Source organism: Papilio xuthus, unplaced genomic scaffold, assembly GCF_000836235.2.
Source record: "Papilio xuthus unplaced genomic scaffold, Pxut_1.1 DF825783.1, whole genome shotgun sequence".
Lineage (NCBI taxonomy): Eukaryota > Metazoa > Arthropoda > Insecta > Lepidoptera > Papilionidae > Papilio > Papilio xuthus.
This window is the reverse complement of record NW_013532866.1, coordinates 2,559,233-2,575,667: the sequence shown is the minus strand read 5'-3', so window position 1 is coordinate 2,575,667 and position 16,435 is coordinate 2,559,233. Positions and strand designations below refer to the sequence as shown.

The 16,435-nt window shown below is 31.2% G+C and overlaps 4 protein-coding genes across 5 annotated transcripts in view; 2 read left to right on the top strand and 2 right to left on the bottom strand.

The window, feature by feature from the left end:
• The window catches only part of GEFmeso (Guanine nucleotide exchange factor in mesoderm), an 80,160-nt gene extending 77,464 nt beyond the window's left edge, over positions 1-2,696 (bottom strand). The window contains exon 1 of the mRNA XM_013323130.1: positions 2,425-2,696. Coding sequence (XP_013178584.1) covers positions 2,425-2,479 — 55 coding nt within the window. The 5' untranslated portion in view covers positions 2,480-2,696. The remainder of the gene's footprint in view (positions 1-2,424) is intronic.
• A 667-nt stretch (positions 2,697-3,363) lies between these two features.
• On the top strand, positions 3,364-7,517 carry LOC106125765 (uncharacterized). Of its 2 annotated transcripts, none has more exons than XM_013323092.1 (5): positions 3,364-3,544; positions 3,757-3,926; positions 4,222-4,380; positions 4,613-6,877; positions 7,239-7,517. In XM_013323092.1, exons 2-5 carry the CDS (start codon positions 3,758-3,760, stop codon positions 7,307-7,309), a joined length of 2,664 nt encoding a protein of 887 aa, XP_013178546.1. In that variant the 5' UTR covers positions 3,364-3,544; position 3,757; the 3' UTR covers positions 7,310-7,517. The 2 variants fall into 2 exon arrangements, with proteins under 2 accessions (XP_013178546.1, XP_013178547.1); XM_013323093.1 differs by lacking the exon at positions 3,364-3,544 and adding an exon at positions 3,551-3,673.
• A 696-nt stretch (positions 7,518-8,213) lies between these two features.
• On the top strand, positions 8,214-13,532 carry l(3)02640 (porphobilinogen deaminase-like protein l(3)02640). Its single transcript, XM_013323094.1, has 7 exons — positions 8,214-8,510; positions 9,083-9,155; positions 9,471-9,657; positions 10,667-10,749; positions 10,952-11,136; positions 11,370-11,529; positions 12,200-13,532. Exons 1-7 carry the CDS (start codon positions 8,460-8,462, stop codon positions 12,700-12,702), a joined length of 1,242 nt encoding a protein of 413 aa, XP_013178548.1. The 5' UTR covers positions 8,214-8,459; the 3' UTR covers positions 12,703-13,532.
• A 297-nt stretch (positions 13,533-13,829) lies between these two features.
• On the bottom strand, positions 13,830-16,430 carry LOC106125767 (mitochondrial import receptor subunit TOM20 homolog). The gene is given in 4 exon segments (NM_001312594.1): positions 13,830-14,648; positions 14,937-15,041; positions 15,557-15,660; positions 16,215-16,430. Coding segments are annotated over 4 exon segments (498 nt in total). The 5' UTR covers positions 16,375-16,430; the 3' UTR covers positions 13,830-14,519.
• Positions 16,431-16,435: the final 5 nt, after the last annotated feature.

Here is a 16,435-nt window from a genome sequence, read left to right as displayed (position 1 = left end):
CAGGAACTACTGGTCCGATTTGAAAAATTCTTTTATTGTTGGATAGCCCATTTATAGAGCTTTAGGCTATATAATACGGTGCGACCATTATTATTCCCTCACGGACGGAGTCGCGAGCGACAGCTAGTGATTTTATATTTGAGGACGCTTAAATCAATTCAAGTATGCTCTTAGCAGACGCTCGTCAGACTCCCCTCTAACATCAAAGTTTACCTCTCCTCTTAGTTATTCAATTAAAAGAGCACTAATTGCTGCTTTTTTAATTCGATGATAAATTAAATTCAACAAATAACCACTTGTTTCCGAAGAATCTTGAATATGCACCATTCAAACTCGAAGGTGACAACCCTATTAATCGGCGAAATTCTTCCATGATTTAAAACAGTCTACAATGTTCAGCTTTCGCCTCAAAGCCGTGTAATAACAATGATAAATAACAATAAGCTTTACTTTATACTGGCAACATGGAAGTTAACAATAGCTATTCGCTTTCCATAGACAATTGATAGACGCTTGACACTGATCTAATAAAGTCTTAGGAACAGAAGAAATAATGGCCAACAGATAATACAGAACACAACCAATAAATTATCATATAAACTTTTCGATCATTTTAATTTTAAATAATTATTACATAAACTTCAAATGTCTTCCTTAGTGACCAATTAACGACTTTGAGGTAGTAATTAAAACCACAACTCAAAGTTGTCAAATCCAAATCCCATTTCCGAACGAATAAAACGTTAAGTAAATATTCAGTACAATAATAACAAATTAATATTTTCGGAACAATCCACTATCGAATTAAAAGCTAGCCTTACATCCTGTGAACGGGTGCGTTCAAAGGAAGCACACTTCATTAATTCATGCGCCGTACATAATCGTGCACAATGGCAACACTCATCCGTGTCTTAGACAACTAAACAATGACACTAGTTATTCATTTACTGTTTTTAAAAAAAAAAAAACAAGAATTAAAGACAGTTGAAATAACAAAAGAAATAGAATACGTGTTTTTATTTCATCATTCAAAAACTCGGAATTATTCATGGTCACTTACGGAGTTTCTTAGCATTGATTTGGTGAGAAAACATTACTAAAAAGCTGCTTAACACTAACTAATGGTCGACATTAATCATATACCTTTTCGTAATCATAATTTTTTTTATTAAAAATATACTCTTTATGTACTTCTTCTCCATATAAACTTTAAATATATAACAAACACATCTGTTTTTGCTTCACGTGTAATAAATAGATTTTGTGACAAAATAAATCTATGTAAATTACGCAACAACTAGCAACACAGACTAATTGAACACACTTTTTTATCTGTTGACATTCTTGTGAGAGATAAACAATTACCGAGTCAGTACAAATTAGTAAATTCTTAAGAGAACATAAAACATTCACCGCAATATTTTAAACGACTTTCCTCATGTTAGCACTATCTTTGACATGTTATTTTGCGTCTCTTTAACTTAACGACTTAAAACTCAGTTGTTTTAATTGATAAGACAGTCTCTTAGCGCAGCCTTCTCACACTAAGACCATAGATACAAAACCTACTAGCTGTCGGCTGCGACTTCGTCCTCGCGGTATTAAAAAAAAACATAATTAGTAGTCTATGTGTTCTTCCAGACTATGTTTTACATCTATGCCAAATTTCAGCGAGATTTATACAGTCGTTCTCGAGATACCTTCAAACATCCATCCTTATAAACATTCGTATTTATAATATCAGTAAGATAATAAGATATACCTATGACTTAAGCCTTTAGTGACCATTACAGCTCACAGTACAATATAATTATTTAATCATGAATTAAAAATTATCAAAGTTTTATTATCTACGTCTTCATTCAAAAATCAAGTGTTCAAACAATGAAAACCTACCTTAAATTGTTAATTGTTGCATATTATATCAATGAGTAGAAAGATGACTTATTATATATTCAAATCATAACTGTTGACTACACATAGAATAGTTAAGAAATGCTATCATCTTAGTAACACTGATGTAGTGTTTACGTACAATTTTGTTAATTAGTTAGGTTTCCATCATACAATACCAATTTATCTATTGTTATTTGACTTAAATTCGTATTTCTTATATTAATTATGACGGTATTAAACAATATTGCATTTTACGATGAACCGTCATCAAAGTTAAAACGACTTGCATTACTAAGAAATGTTACACAAACCTGTATCTCTCTTGCATTAGTTCAAACAGGAAATACTTCAATGAACTTCGTAATTAATTTTCAAACTCATACTAAACATATCATTTTAAAACTACCGACTATTTTACTCAACAATTAATTTCATCACTTATTTTTGCTAGTTTTATTAATACTGAGGTTATAAGAATTGATAACACAAAAAATTTAAACTGGTATAAAATAAATATATATTACTTACCGAAAAAATCCTCCCAAGTCATAGAATGATCTGAGTCAGCGTTAGCCCCGTCCATCTTCGAGCCGCTGGTACAACATGCGTTAACTAGACATTATGCAAATAAAGCCGCTTAATTGTATAACAATATAACAAAATACACGACAACAAACTTTCTTATTTCACCAAACACATTGTTATATTGAAAATATTTGTTTATAAACAAAAAAACATTGCGCTCGATATAGACGCGATCGCATCGAGCACAGACAAAAAGAAACACACAACCACCTCGCGGCGACGCCGAGTCGTGAATGAAATTGGAAAAGTTTGTGCGGCAAAGGCAACGTCTGCAAGCCGCTTGATCTATAAAAGCTATACACAGCCTTCGTCAATGCTTTACCTTCGTTTTTAAAAGCTCGTAATGGCATAAATATATTTAAAATTATGGTAGAAATGCAGAAAATGTCACATTTTACAGCGAATCCGCTTAATGGAATAAAATTACGGTCGGTGGATATTAAGATGTGATGTTTTTGTTTATTTTAGAAACAAAAAAGGAAGGCAAGCAAGAGCTAGTTCCCGACAGAGCTAGTATGTTCCCGACAGAGTTTACACTTGAAATTAAATAGGTATATCTACTGTTTAGTTTTCTTTTTAATTCGAAAATTGCGCGTATTTCGTCACAACTTTTTATCTTGACACTGTTGTCATGCTATTGTCATCTGTTTTCGACCATAGACTATAAAAATTTTGAAGAAAATTACAAAATCCCTTTTATTGGTATTTTACGACCCTAAAAGGCTCAACTCAAGGTAAAACCAAGAGCTATGTTAAATTTTTCATCTAAGAAAAATAGTCTCCGTTGTTTTAAGTTCTTTATCAGTCAAAAATATTTTTTTATTACCAAAAACATTCGTAATTTCTTATGTCATCTGTGGCCTGAATCGATCGTTTGTAATTTCTAACAACATGGCGAACTTGTAATTGTAATAATAATACACTCCATATCCAAAAAGTATTTCTGTGAATGTTTTTTGACGAATGAGTTAATCTTTTTTCAAGTGAAATTGATATTGAAATATTGGTGACATCCAGAAATCATTTATGACAATCATACATTTGGGTTTTTGTAACATTTGAGGTAATCAACTGTCGGTAAATTACAGTAACTGATATTTTTACCAATTTAATCGCATTGAACATAAAGAAATGATACATCTGTATAAATTTCTTTATGTTCATTGCTACTAATAATTTTAACAATCCAAAGGTATTGCTCGAGTTTTGTAAATTATTTCAAGCACTACCAAACATTTTGTAAAATAATATTAATTTTTGTATATTTTCTCATAGTATGCCTCGTCGTGGTAACGAAATAGAAACTCCGGTTACACCGAAGAAGAAAAAAGTAACGGAAGAATGTGCCAGTTTAGATGCATCTTTCTTTGATGATGAAGCTTTACCTCCTGGTATAGTCTTTACTGATGTCCAGTCAAAAAAGTGGCGAATAGGGAAGCCTATTGGTATGACAATGCTTATATACTAATCTATATCCTTTATTTGTGATTGGGTTTATCAACAACTTCTTGTGTGTAATCAAAAGAGAAAGTTAATCGGAAACAATCTTAAAGTAATCAGTGCCATTAATTGGCCCTTCTGATTTGTTTTATTTTATTTTATTAAAAGATGTCAAAGAAGCATGATGCTATGTGTTTTCACTACTCTATAATTTGTGAGAATCTAAGTGACAGTATATGGTTAATCATTCAAAACTAATATATTTTAATATAACTTACTTTATAAATGTCTTTCTAACAGGTCGAGGTAGTTTTGGTAGAATTTACCTTGCATCAAGTGATGTGGATAAAGAAGTTACAAAACAGAATGCCAGATTTGTTGTGAAGATTGAACCACACACAAACGGCCCACTATTTGTCGAAATTCATTGTTTGATTCGAACAGCACAAGCTTCTAAAGGTAATTCAAATGAAAAAAGCAAAAAACAATGTTTAATTTCAATGTAATTATTATTATTTACCAAAATATTTTATGTATCACCGACAATCCATAGTATACTTACATTTTATGTTCAGAATTTTTTTAAGTAAAAATGTATACAAAAATAATAACTTTTCCTTTAGGTTGGTCAGATAAAAATTGTCTCAATTGCTATAATATTGTCCTAAGTAACTGTAAATTTATGTTTCAGTGAAGACATGGTGTCAAGAAAAAAAGCTAAAGCGACTTGGTATGCCTACTTATATAGCAAGTGGTTCCTTCACCGAAGAAAGTACCGGAATAAAATATAGATTTCTAGTCTTACCTAGATATGATATTGATTTACAAAAAATCATAGCCAGAACTCGAACTCTAGACTTAAAAAATGTATTAGTTCTATCTATACAAATATTAGATGTTCTAGAATACTTACATAACCAAGGTTACACACATTCGGATATCAAAAGTTCAAATTTAATGATTGGATTTGACAGTATTAAAGTTACAAAAGCCAATACGCCTAAATCAACACAAAGTTATCAAAAGAACACCAAACAAGTTGTCCTTGTACCTGAGAAGCATAAAAAACCCAAAACAAGTCGTTCCAGATCTTCAAATTATTACAATGATGATGATTATATTGTCAGCCAGAAATCACCAGAGATTTGTAATAATGACAAAAGATTGGTCAGTGTCAAGATGAAATTACGTAAAATTCTTACTGAAAAAGATAACAAGAAGTTACATAGACATCATGCATTTAATTTGAGACATTTATCAAATTATGTTAACTATGAAGACTTAAGTTCAGTTTGTTCCGATAGATCATATCAAAAGTTGTTGGATGATTTCAGTAATAAAAGTTTACTTTGTGTGGTTGAAACACTTAAAGATGTGAATAAACCAGAAAATAAAGATTTAGAATTACAGTTGGATCAAATATACAAAGACGCCATTCTTTCTCAATCTAATGGTCAAATATATTTACTAGATTATGGTCTAGCATCAAAATTCTTAGATTCCGATGGTAACCATAAAGATTTTGGTATGGACGCAAGGAAAGCTCATGACGGAACTCTTGAATATAGTTCTAGAGATTCACACATTGGCGCTCACTCAAGAAGATCTGACTTGGAAACCCTAGGTTACAATATGCTAGATTGGCTCACAGGCACGCTACCTTGGAAGACAAAGGAAGTTCTTGCCGAACCAGATTTAGTACATGCAGTAAAGAAAAACTTTATGAATGACATTAAAACTTTACTAAAAACATGTTTTAAAACTGAATTTTATCCACAATTTATGGAAAAATATCTTCAGTACATCGCAAGTTTAGATTTCACCGAAAAACCTGATTATGATTACTGTAGAAATTTATTTAAAAGTGAAATGATAAGAAATGGTTATGCATTTGATAAAGAGATGAATGTCAATTTTGCTGAGCCATCTCTATCACCAATAAACCGTAGTAAATTAGGTTACACAAAGAGGTTTGGTAGGAAAAACACTCCTCCAGATTTCTTATCAAGAAATGGTATTAAGAAAACTTATGAGAGAGAAAATGTATGTTCTATAGAGAATGGTCTTAAATTAGAATTATTAAAACATACATTGAATACGTCCAGTGAAGGTGTACGCAAGCCATGTTCATCGCGGAACTTTTTCATATCCGATGCAGATTTAGTCGCCCGTTTAAAAAAATCCTTAATGCCCCATGATTTGTTTGGAAAGAAACTATCACCGAAAAATTTGAGATCTAAACAGAAAAATGTTACAAAACGCAAAGGAGCAAGACGTCACAGGAATAGTATTGGAAAATTCGGTAACTTAATGGGGTCGGCGAGACAGTTCACTTGGGCTGAAATATTAGCTGGCAACCCGGAAGATATAATCAGGAAGGATCGTAATCCTGTGTCTAATGTTGATGTGGAAGATGACTCAACCTGCAAGTATAGAATTAGAAAACTATCAAACGCATCATCCACAAATTGTGACACAAATCTTCAGTCACCGTTAATGCAAAAAGATTACCTACAAGGTTTAAACCCAACATATGCTATGAAGGAAGTATTAGCAAATTTTAAGAAGAAACTTTCCGGTAAATGTATTAAAGAACCAGAAGAATGTCCGCCTGGCTTAGAAGGTTATACTCCGATAATGATAAAATTACACAAATTAAAAGAAAAGAGAGAAGCAAAAGAGAAATTAGAATTACTAAAACAAAGTACAGAAAATAAAGTATTAAAAATAGAACCGATGTGTACAAGATCTATGTCTAAGATTTGCGAACCTGTGCGTAGGTCTACAAGAAAGAAACCGGGCAATGGTAGTGATGCAAAGACATCAGATATTGAAAATTCCTCTGAACAAGTGCCTATTACTGTTAAAAGTAATGATGAAATCAAATCTCCGAGGACAAGAAGTGCTACAAACAAAAAAGATGTTACAACTGCCAATAAGAAGTCTGCCCAAACTAGTAAGTATACAAAATGACATAATAATTACTAATCTAATGTTGCTGAAAGTAAAATTTAAAAGTTTTATTTTCTTTTTTGGAATTTTTGTAAAGATTTTATCTCTTACTAATATTGTAAATACGAATTTTGGACCCAGGTTTGTTTGAAGTTATCTCCGGGACAGCTGAATATGTCTATGAAATTTGACACAGATATAGAATATAGTCTGAAAGAACACATAGGCTATTATAATTATGTTTTTTTTTTATTTTGCCGGACCTAGTCGTGGGCAACTGCTAGTAGATTATATTTGGAATGTTTAACATGTCATCAAAATATATTATCAAATAATTAATTATAATATTTATTTCTAATTTTCAGGAACGAAAACTACAACAGTTGTTCTGAACCGAAGAAGATTAAGAAGCAGTAAACGTAAAAAGAGTAAATAGAATAATTTCTATTTTTTATCTGTGACAGCAGTGTAGCACAGATACCATGTAGCAGAAAACCTTTTGTTTGAAGGTTAACATAGTATAAGTATAATGGTAAAATTAAAAAAAATCTATGTCTGCAGTAATAATTATTGCATGTTTTAGACATTGAAATTGCCTTTCTGGTGTCTTATTAATTAATAAAAAGTTTTCATTGAAATTTGAATTATTTCGTTGGTTATTTTTGATATCAGCCCTACCGGAGGACTTGAGCCTACCAGAAACCAGGGATAAATTCCAGGGTCTTTTCAAGATAGAAATTTTAAATGTCTTTTTTATTGCAATCACTTTTGTGAATAATCTTGAGATTTTGACACTGTTCTTTTTGAACATTGGTCTATACTTTGTTGTAAGATTTCGCATTTAGGAAATTTAAAATTCGATAGTATCCTATCATTTATTTTTCCCACCTTATGGTATTTTTTATCAATAAAAGATTTGTCTTTCTAGTTTTGTCTTTTATTACGTGCCCACTCCCCTAGAATAGCTGTCTCTCGCGAAATTAAAAATAACATATAGTATATAGTAGCCTATGTATTCTTCCAGAATATGTAACAAGAGTATTTTTTCTAGCTTGAATAAACATGCCCTCATCATCAACCTGCCTTGTCCCTACAGAAGGTAGACACAGTGTATACTGCTCTTCCGTGCATACCACCAGCCGTCATATCTGAATTTACACCCATCATAAGCGAATCCTTTTTTACACAATCCATCCACACTATTTTCGGTTTTCCTACTACAGACCTATTTAGCTTAAAAAAAACACTAAATTATTTTTAATGTTGCCAACATTTTGATTTTTATCATTTTGTCCCGTCACTGTCATTATGACAGAATAATTTGAGGTTATGTTATCACTCAAGTGTCAGTTCAAGTCAAGATAGCTGATTACAAGTAATCTGTGTGCAATTGATAGTGAAATGACTTGACTGAATTTAAATTCATTAATTTTTGTACCAATACTTGTCCACTACAGTGTTAGTGACAAGTTGTTTATAATTTCTCTATGAATTTATGAGCCTTACACATTCAAGTTTTTAATGCATAAGTGTGCATAATCTTCAAATTAAATGAGAGTAAAATTGATATAAATTATCAATTAACTATGGAAAGTGAAAAAACGAATGTGATCCGTGTTGGATCTAGGAAAAGCGAGGTAAGTGTTGTGATAAAGTTCGATTATTATCAATTGATATATATGTTACGTGAACTTCCGTCAAAGGCCGAGGTCTTAACCTATATTCGTAATCAGACATTCCGTTTATTACTAACAATGTTTTATAATAGCTTTGCATGAAATAACAAAAATACGAATGATGTACTTTGTCCAATCACCAAACCTTCACAAATTTCAGCATAACATTTAAGTAAACAACTATAGCCGTCGTAGATATAGGTATTATAGACCTGACCACATATTTCCCTGTATATAAATACTGGCAACTCTTTGATATAGTAAAGAATACATTTATTTATTTCTACTTAATTTACTTTTTTAATTAGTGTTATTTTACTTACACAACTAATAAAACATCTCTGTGGTGGTATTTCCATTGTACATATATAATTCAAGGAAAATCTTTGATGTTAGTCATGACATAATATATATTTACTTATTGCATAGTTTACAGTTTTTCCTCAAAGGATTTCCTAGAGATTAATTGTTTATAATAATTACTATGTGCATATTTTATGTTAAATGTTTTTTATCTTTAAAATCTATTTCAGTTGGCACTCATACAGACAAACTTTGTCATAGATAGTCTGAAAAAAGTATATCCGGATAAAGAATTTACAATAGGTAAGCATATTTTATAGTTTACTAGCTGTTGCATGAGACTCTGTCCGCTGGGTACGAAAAAATACCTTAAGTAGCCTATGTGCTCTTCCAGACTATGTTCTACATCTGTGCCAAATTTCATCGAGATCTATGCAGCTGTTCCAGAGGCACTTTGTAATAAATATCCATCCATCTAATCTAAACCTTATCTTTATTGGAATAGGTGGATAAATTAACAAGCTGAATGTTAAGTGATTCAATGATCATAGTTATGGGTAACTCCAAAAGAACTGCTGAGTTTTTGGCTTTAAAAAGACTAATAATTTTTTTTTTCAGTATCCATGACAACATTAGGAGATAGAATACTCAATGTGTCACTGCCGAAAATTGGAGAGAAATCTCTATTCACGAAAGATCTAGAAGATGCACTAAGAAATGACTCTGTTGATTTTGTTGTACATTCTCTTAAGGACTTACCGACTACATTACCAGAGGGCTTAGCTATTGGTGCTGTATTTGAGAGGTGAGTCACATTTTTAAGACCAGTTACAATTTTTTTTTATATTTTTAGGTAGAAAATTAGTGACTTATGTTGGCATTATAAAATTTTTATTGTAATTTATTCTAGTACTTTGATACTGAATTATGCAAAATTTGCAAGTCAATATTATTTTACAGTAAAATACTTGTTTGTCATGGTGATTACTTGATTTGATTCTGGCTGAAATATTTTTTTTTTGACATACAACACAAAATACACCCAATCAATATTGTGTCTCCCTCTATTTGTCTGTCTCTTTCTTTCTCTGAATTATTTGTTACCCTAATTTTTGATATATCAAATATAAATGTCGCTGTATAAGATACCCTACTTCCTAGTTCGATAATTCGAACTCATGATTGAACAGACGCGTTTTTGTAAAAAAAATTTCATAACAACGATAAGCCGAATCTTGCATTTTGCACGTCGTGATATCTTATCTCTCAAGTTATTAAACTCGTTTTTAATTCAAATATCAGTTATTTAAAAAATAAAAAGCCAAACAAGCTATAGGTCGTCTGATAGTAGTTAACAGCAGAGGAAATCAAGCCTAAATGTAACGTTAAATAAGTCTTTAGTTTTACTTTTTTAGTTTATAGGACTTTAATTATGCTTGTCTTAATAGCATTCTAACTTGAAATAATAAAACATTAAATGCAACTTAGTTAAAAATGTTTTATTGCGCTAATTGTAATTCTACTTACTAATTGGGTAACAACCGTAGTGGAATGTTGGTGAAATCGACTTTTTATTGGAACAGGAAATTTAGTTTTATTTGTTCTTTGCTGATTATCTTTAATTATATTCTTATTAGAATTAATATCTAATTATGTACAGGAACCCACGTCCCACGTCATGTTCTGAATGTTTGACTTCATAAATTTTTTTGTTAGTAACTTTTTTTGACACATCGAGATCAATGATGCGAAAATTCTTATTCGAAACAATAGTCAGTTGATTTTTTGACTCAATTATTGTTCACTTGCTTCAGAGAGGATCCAAGAGATGCATTGGTGCTGCGAGAGGAATTAAATACGCACACATTGAGCACTTTGCCAGCAGGCTCCGTTATCGGTAAATATAACATAACCTATAAAGTTTGAACTTTATATTTATAGTGGAATTTATTCTTATTTCAAATTCCTCAAATTTTTCGACAGAAAGCCAACCTTAGTGTTGTCTAAACCTTACCAAATACTTATTACAAAGCTATTGTTATCTAGTTATTTTTTCATTGAAAATTAGAGAAATTCAAAGATGTTTTTTAAATTTCCAGGTACTTCATCTCTACGTCGCACAGCACAACTCCGTGGGTCATACCCACAACTCTCTGTGATTGACGTCCGAGGCAATTTGAACACAAGGCTGAAGAAACTTGATGCACCAAGTAAAGAATATTCTGCATTACTTTTAGCTAATGCCGGCCTGCAGAGGATGGGATGGGGGAATAGAGTTTCCAAAGTGAGTTGGTGAAACATGTTTATTGTCTATACTAATATTATTAAATTGAAAGATTTGATTATTTGGTTGCATTGAATAGGCTCTGAAACTGAATCAATTTGAAAAATTGTTTTACTTTTAGGTTAGGTATCTCCGGAATGGTTCAACAGATCATAATGAAATTTGGCATGGATTTAGAACATAATCTGGAAGAACACATAGGTTAATTAAGTTTATATTTCTGTATATTCCAGATACTTCCATGTTCAGAAATAATGTATGCGGTAGGCCAAGGGGCATTAGCTGTTGAATGTAGATCAGATAATGAAGATATATTGAAAATGCTCGCACCATTCAACCATGCAGAAACTTATTGCAGGGTGCTAGCAGAGAGAAGCTTCCTCAAAACATTGGGTAAGTGTTTCTGAATATTTATAATATGTCTAATCTGATTGTAAGTTGAAATTATGTTGGTTAATATAGTAGAATCCAAAATATATCTGACCCGGGGTTGCTATCATGATTTATTCTTTGAAAATAATTGTGAAACCTATACTTGAATTTAATGAAAATTTAAAATAAAAAAATATATCTAACAATTTTAATAAGGCTGTTAATAGTCTTATTGAAGATAGTCGTATTTGTAGCAAATTTTGAAATAAACCTTAAACAATAAATGACATTGTCAGGATTCTTTAACAATTTTTTTTCATTTGCATTAACTTTTTTGATTTTTACATCATATGACCAATGAGGGAGGCGGCAGCTTCAATGTTTTTTTTTTTCAGTTTTCATAATTACGAAATTCCATAAAAATATAGGATGAATTTGGATATAGCAATTTAAATAGCAAGGAATAACTATGACAACTCAGGTCTTCAGTTGCAAATCAATTGATTTTTGGAAGAATTTGAGAAATTTTTGTTTACTGGTAACCTTAAAACTTGTAAGCCCTTCTGTCAATGTCAAAAAACTGTCATGATCCTTGTCTTGTGAGACTTTTCCGAAATTTTGTGTCAGTTTGGTCACCGGGTCAGATAATTTTGTCAGTCTATAGTAATGTACATTTTCCTGGTATTCCTAGGCGGTGGGTGTAGTGCCCCAGTAGGTGTTTCTACAAAATTAAAACATGAAGACCCTCAGTACAAATTCACAATAGATGGCGCTGTATGGAGTATGGATGGTACAACAAAGATACATGAAACTCTAGAACTGGTGTTGCCACAGATAAAGAAAACACAAAAACATAAGTTAAGTCCAACAGAAGAGACTGATTGTAAGAAATTGAAGAAAGAAGAAAACGGTGCTCCTAAAGGTCTTGATGCTGTTTTAGAATTAAATAGAAGAATAACGGAAAGGGAAAGTAACCTTAATTGTAAAGATACAAGATTGATGGAGGAGATTGCCAGTTTAAAATGTCCAATATTTTGCGGTTTGTCTGAAAATAGCAACATTCCTATTGATGTTATTGAAAAATGTGAGAATCTAGGCAAAGAATTAGCTAATAATTTAATATCTAAAGGTGCTTTAGATGTAATGAAAGTAACACAAGATTATATAAGAAGTGCAGCTGCTCAAAAATCTTGATTGTTGATTTACTTTTTAATTTTGTGTATATTTTTAGATACAGGGAAATATTTATATTATGGTTACAAATATATCTTGTTTTCTTCGTGACATATAACCTAACTTTTTTTCTGTATCAATAGTGTTGCCATTAAATTAGTATTTAATATATTTAATAAGTACTTATATTTATGTTATAAAAATTCTGGTGCAACATTATAGTATTTATTCATAATTTTGCTTGTTATATCATTGTTTCTTTACACAATCAACGCAGTAAAAATTGATGCACAAATAATGAGAAAAAAAATTAGTTTTTAAAATCTGTAAATACAAAAAAAAACAAAGGTAACCACAATCAATTACGTTTAACTTACATTTGTCGTAACAGAATTAAGTCCGATTAAAACAATATACAATCGAATTATTATAAAATAGAAACCTTTATAAGCGAGATAAAAATCATGGTCCCTTAGACTCTCCGTTATCCAGGATTGACTATTTGAAGTGCTATGCGTGCACGATAACATAGAACTTGCATTGAATTGTAAAAACATTTTGTACAGAAATGGCATACATTTATATTGTTTTTCACGAAGTTATTTTGTTTTAAAAAGAATATGGCAGTCAAGTGTTGTTATTTGTGTAGGTATGTTTTTTTTTGTTATTCCAAGTACTTATCAAATAGCCCACCATACTTCGGCAAAATAAAAAGTTAGCACTGAAAATCATGTTACTATCTACCTTTTTTTAGTAAAGTGGTGCGAGTATTTGCCATGGGATGTTTTGTATCAAAGTACTTATGTATAGTTATAATAATGTTGAAAATAAAACTGGTGAATGACATGGGATTTGTATGTTTTACTGTTTATTCTAGTCTTCTATTAGTATCTTATTACCTTATGTATTTTCCATAATTAAATACTTTTTATTTAAAAAATATCTAAATTGTTAATTTTGTTGTTTATTAACATTTATGTGAAATCCGTTTTAGGGTTTCGTAGATCGTAAGGAAAAAAACGGAACCCTTATGTCATTTTGTTGTCTATCCTTTTTTCTCAGAAACGCGTTAAGATATCAAACTGGATTTTTTTTTGTATAAATAAAACACAAATTTCTTCAATACTTTTATTTCACAATAAAAATCAATCGAAACTCAAGCATTCCACCCATGCCGGAACACGAATACCTAAATAATATTAACAAAACTACTTAAAATCATTTCCTCATCATTTGTCCATACGACACCCAGACGTACACTCATTATCTATGGTTAGAAATAACAAACATTTTGGCGGCAAACAAAAAAAAAACTGTTAATAAAAAAAATGTTATTAAAAAGGTTTTTAATACCGTCAAAAGTAAAATAAAATTTACTTTCTAAAACCCAAAAAAATAAAAACATTTTCGTTAAATAAAAATCGGATTTTATTTGGTTATAGCCTAACACTTACAGTCAATTTTGAAACTAAAGTTACCTAAAAAAAACAAATTTCTACACAATTATGAACAAATTTCCTTCTTCATGCCTACATTTGGTTTGCATTCAATCAAATTCAAAATGGCCTTTGAAAAAATATCTCTCGTCTGTGACAACTTTAGATTTATTGCTGGCAAGAAATACAATTTCAATACAGATTAAATAAAAATATAAACAAAATTAGTATAAAACAATATAAAAGAAAACGGTAATGTGGCAAAACATTTTCAGTAGTAATTTCAAAAATAAGTGTAAGTGAAAATTAAATTTTTAATGAAATGATTAAATCAAACTTAATTTATAGGCCAAGTAAAGAAGTCAACATTTCTAGATGTCACCTACTTCTCACAAGTTGTGATTATTCCACATCATCTTCATGCAAAGAACTGCTGTTGGCTTTCATTGAAGCGCGAAGACGTTCAGAAACTTCTGGAAGCTTCTTGAGAAGCATGTGGAAGATCGGAGCTGGCATGGTTTGTTGAAGTACCTGAAATATGTATATTTTCTTATTTAGATCTAATTTCCACTAAGCCATCGCACCATCAGAAAAAACACTTAGTCCTAGATTGAGACCTTATTCAGTGAAAATTAGTGAAATACTCATGATAAGTATTAGAAGACAAGGCAGTATTAAAAACACTTGTTACTGATTTGGGCAAATAGGTTCATGTATATGAGGTCGTCCTGACGACCTAACATTCATAAACATATTCAAAACTTTGACAAACCCTAATGAAACTTTGTTAACATATCTATTGTGAATATTAATACTTACACTCAACAGTTGCTGTGTCTGTCCGCATACAGTGACAGCTTGTCCGAGATGCTCAACACCAGCTTCCAGATCACCTGCAGCCAGCAGCTCTTCACCAAGCTGAATCTAAACATAACAAAAATATATTAATTAACTATAAACTCTTAGTATTCTCTTAGTAGTAGGAACTATGGTTTTTGCAACTCCACAACTCGCCAAAGAATCCCATCAACACCTTTATCTACCTGGTGATCCTCAGGAGAGTTCTCAGTAAAGTGAGATATGGAATCCTATATCCAGTACAGTGTTTATACACTGCCAGTGTTGTCACTCTTGGTATGTCATATGTGTTAATATGACATACTTGACTATGTCCCCCTAGTGGGGCAGAGGGCATCTACAGTGTGTTGGCAGTTCACAGTTTCTATTTTATTATAAATGTGTATGTTTAGATGGATGTTTGTGAAAAGGTTTCTCCAGCACTGTACTATGGATCTTGATGAAATTCGGCACAGTTGTAGAACATAGTCTGGAAACACAGAGAGGCTACTTATTAAGTTTTTTTTCAATTCTGCACGGAAGGAGTCATTGGTGATAGTTATAAATTGTTTTCTTTACAAAAACCTAGATTGTATTATTACCTGTTGCAAGAAGAATCTTTGCATGGCTTCATGATCACTCATGTCGGGCAGGGGGCCACCTAATGTGCGAGATCGTGATGCATTCTGTTGTGCTTTCTGTCTTCCTACAAAATTTATTTATTTTTAATTATATTCATATAGATTCTTGATTAATAAGATTTTATTAATCTGATTTTTACAGGTTCTATTATATTGCGTAATTAGAATTTCAATATCAATTGTTACCTGATGTTTGAATTGTACTTAAAGTGGTAACATTACAATGATCACATACTTAATGGTTCTATACAATGAACTGAATAAGTTATAAGCGAGTGAAATATTATATGAAACATGATGAAGAGTTTAACCTCTCCAGTTTTAAATATGCAATATAAATAGGACAGATTATAAAATAAGTTAAGCACTAAGTCTACCGCATAATGAATCTACAACGTGTCATGCAGTGCTGCTTAGTTTAATAATCATGTTGTTATTTTGCAAATACTGCATTTTCAACGAGGTTACAAAATCATAAGACAGTTTTGTGGCATTATGTGATACAACTTTATAGGTTGTTATACAACACACTTCTATTATATTGATGGCGAAGATAATGAATGTAAATATTAAATATTGACAAATATAAGTTTAAGATAGAACAAATTAAAATACTTACGTTCCCTCAACTTCTTTTTGAACTGGGGATCCTTACGTCTCTGTTGATCGAAGTAAACACAATAGCCTAGAAATAGTGTTCCGGCTATACCGACTGCGATTCCAAGGGTAGCGCGAGTAATTTCCATATTAATTAAATTTTGGTTATTTAGTAGATTCATAAACCCACCAGAATATTTTTTCACTTTCGTTAGGTAAAGAATATTTTGCGTACCACCATTT

What these genes read in the sequence shown, in the direction of transcription:
- LOC106125765 (XM_013323092.1), top strand. Translation starts at nt 3,758, where the DNA reads ATGCCTCGTCGTGGTAACGAAATAGAAACTCCGGTTACACCGAAGAAG. An exon ending in GCGAATAGGGAAGCCTATTG is followed by an intron (nt 3,927 to 4,221) that starts GTATGACAATGC and finishes TCTTTCTAACAG; the next exon opens with GTCGAGGTAGTTTTGGTAGA. An exon ending in TAAGAAGTCTGCCCAAACTA is followed by an intron (nt 6,878 to 7,238) that starts GTAAGTATACAA and finishes TCTAATTTTCAG; the next exon opens with GAACGAAAACTACAACAGTT.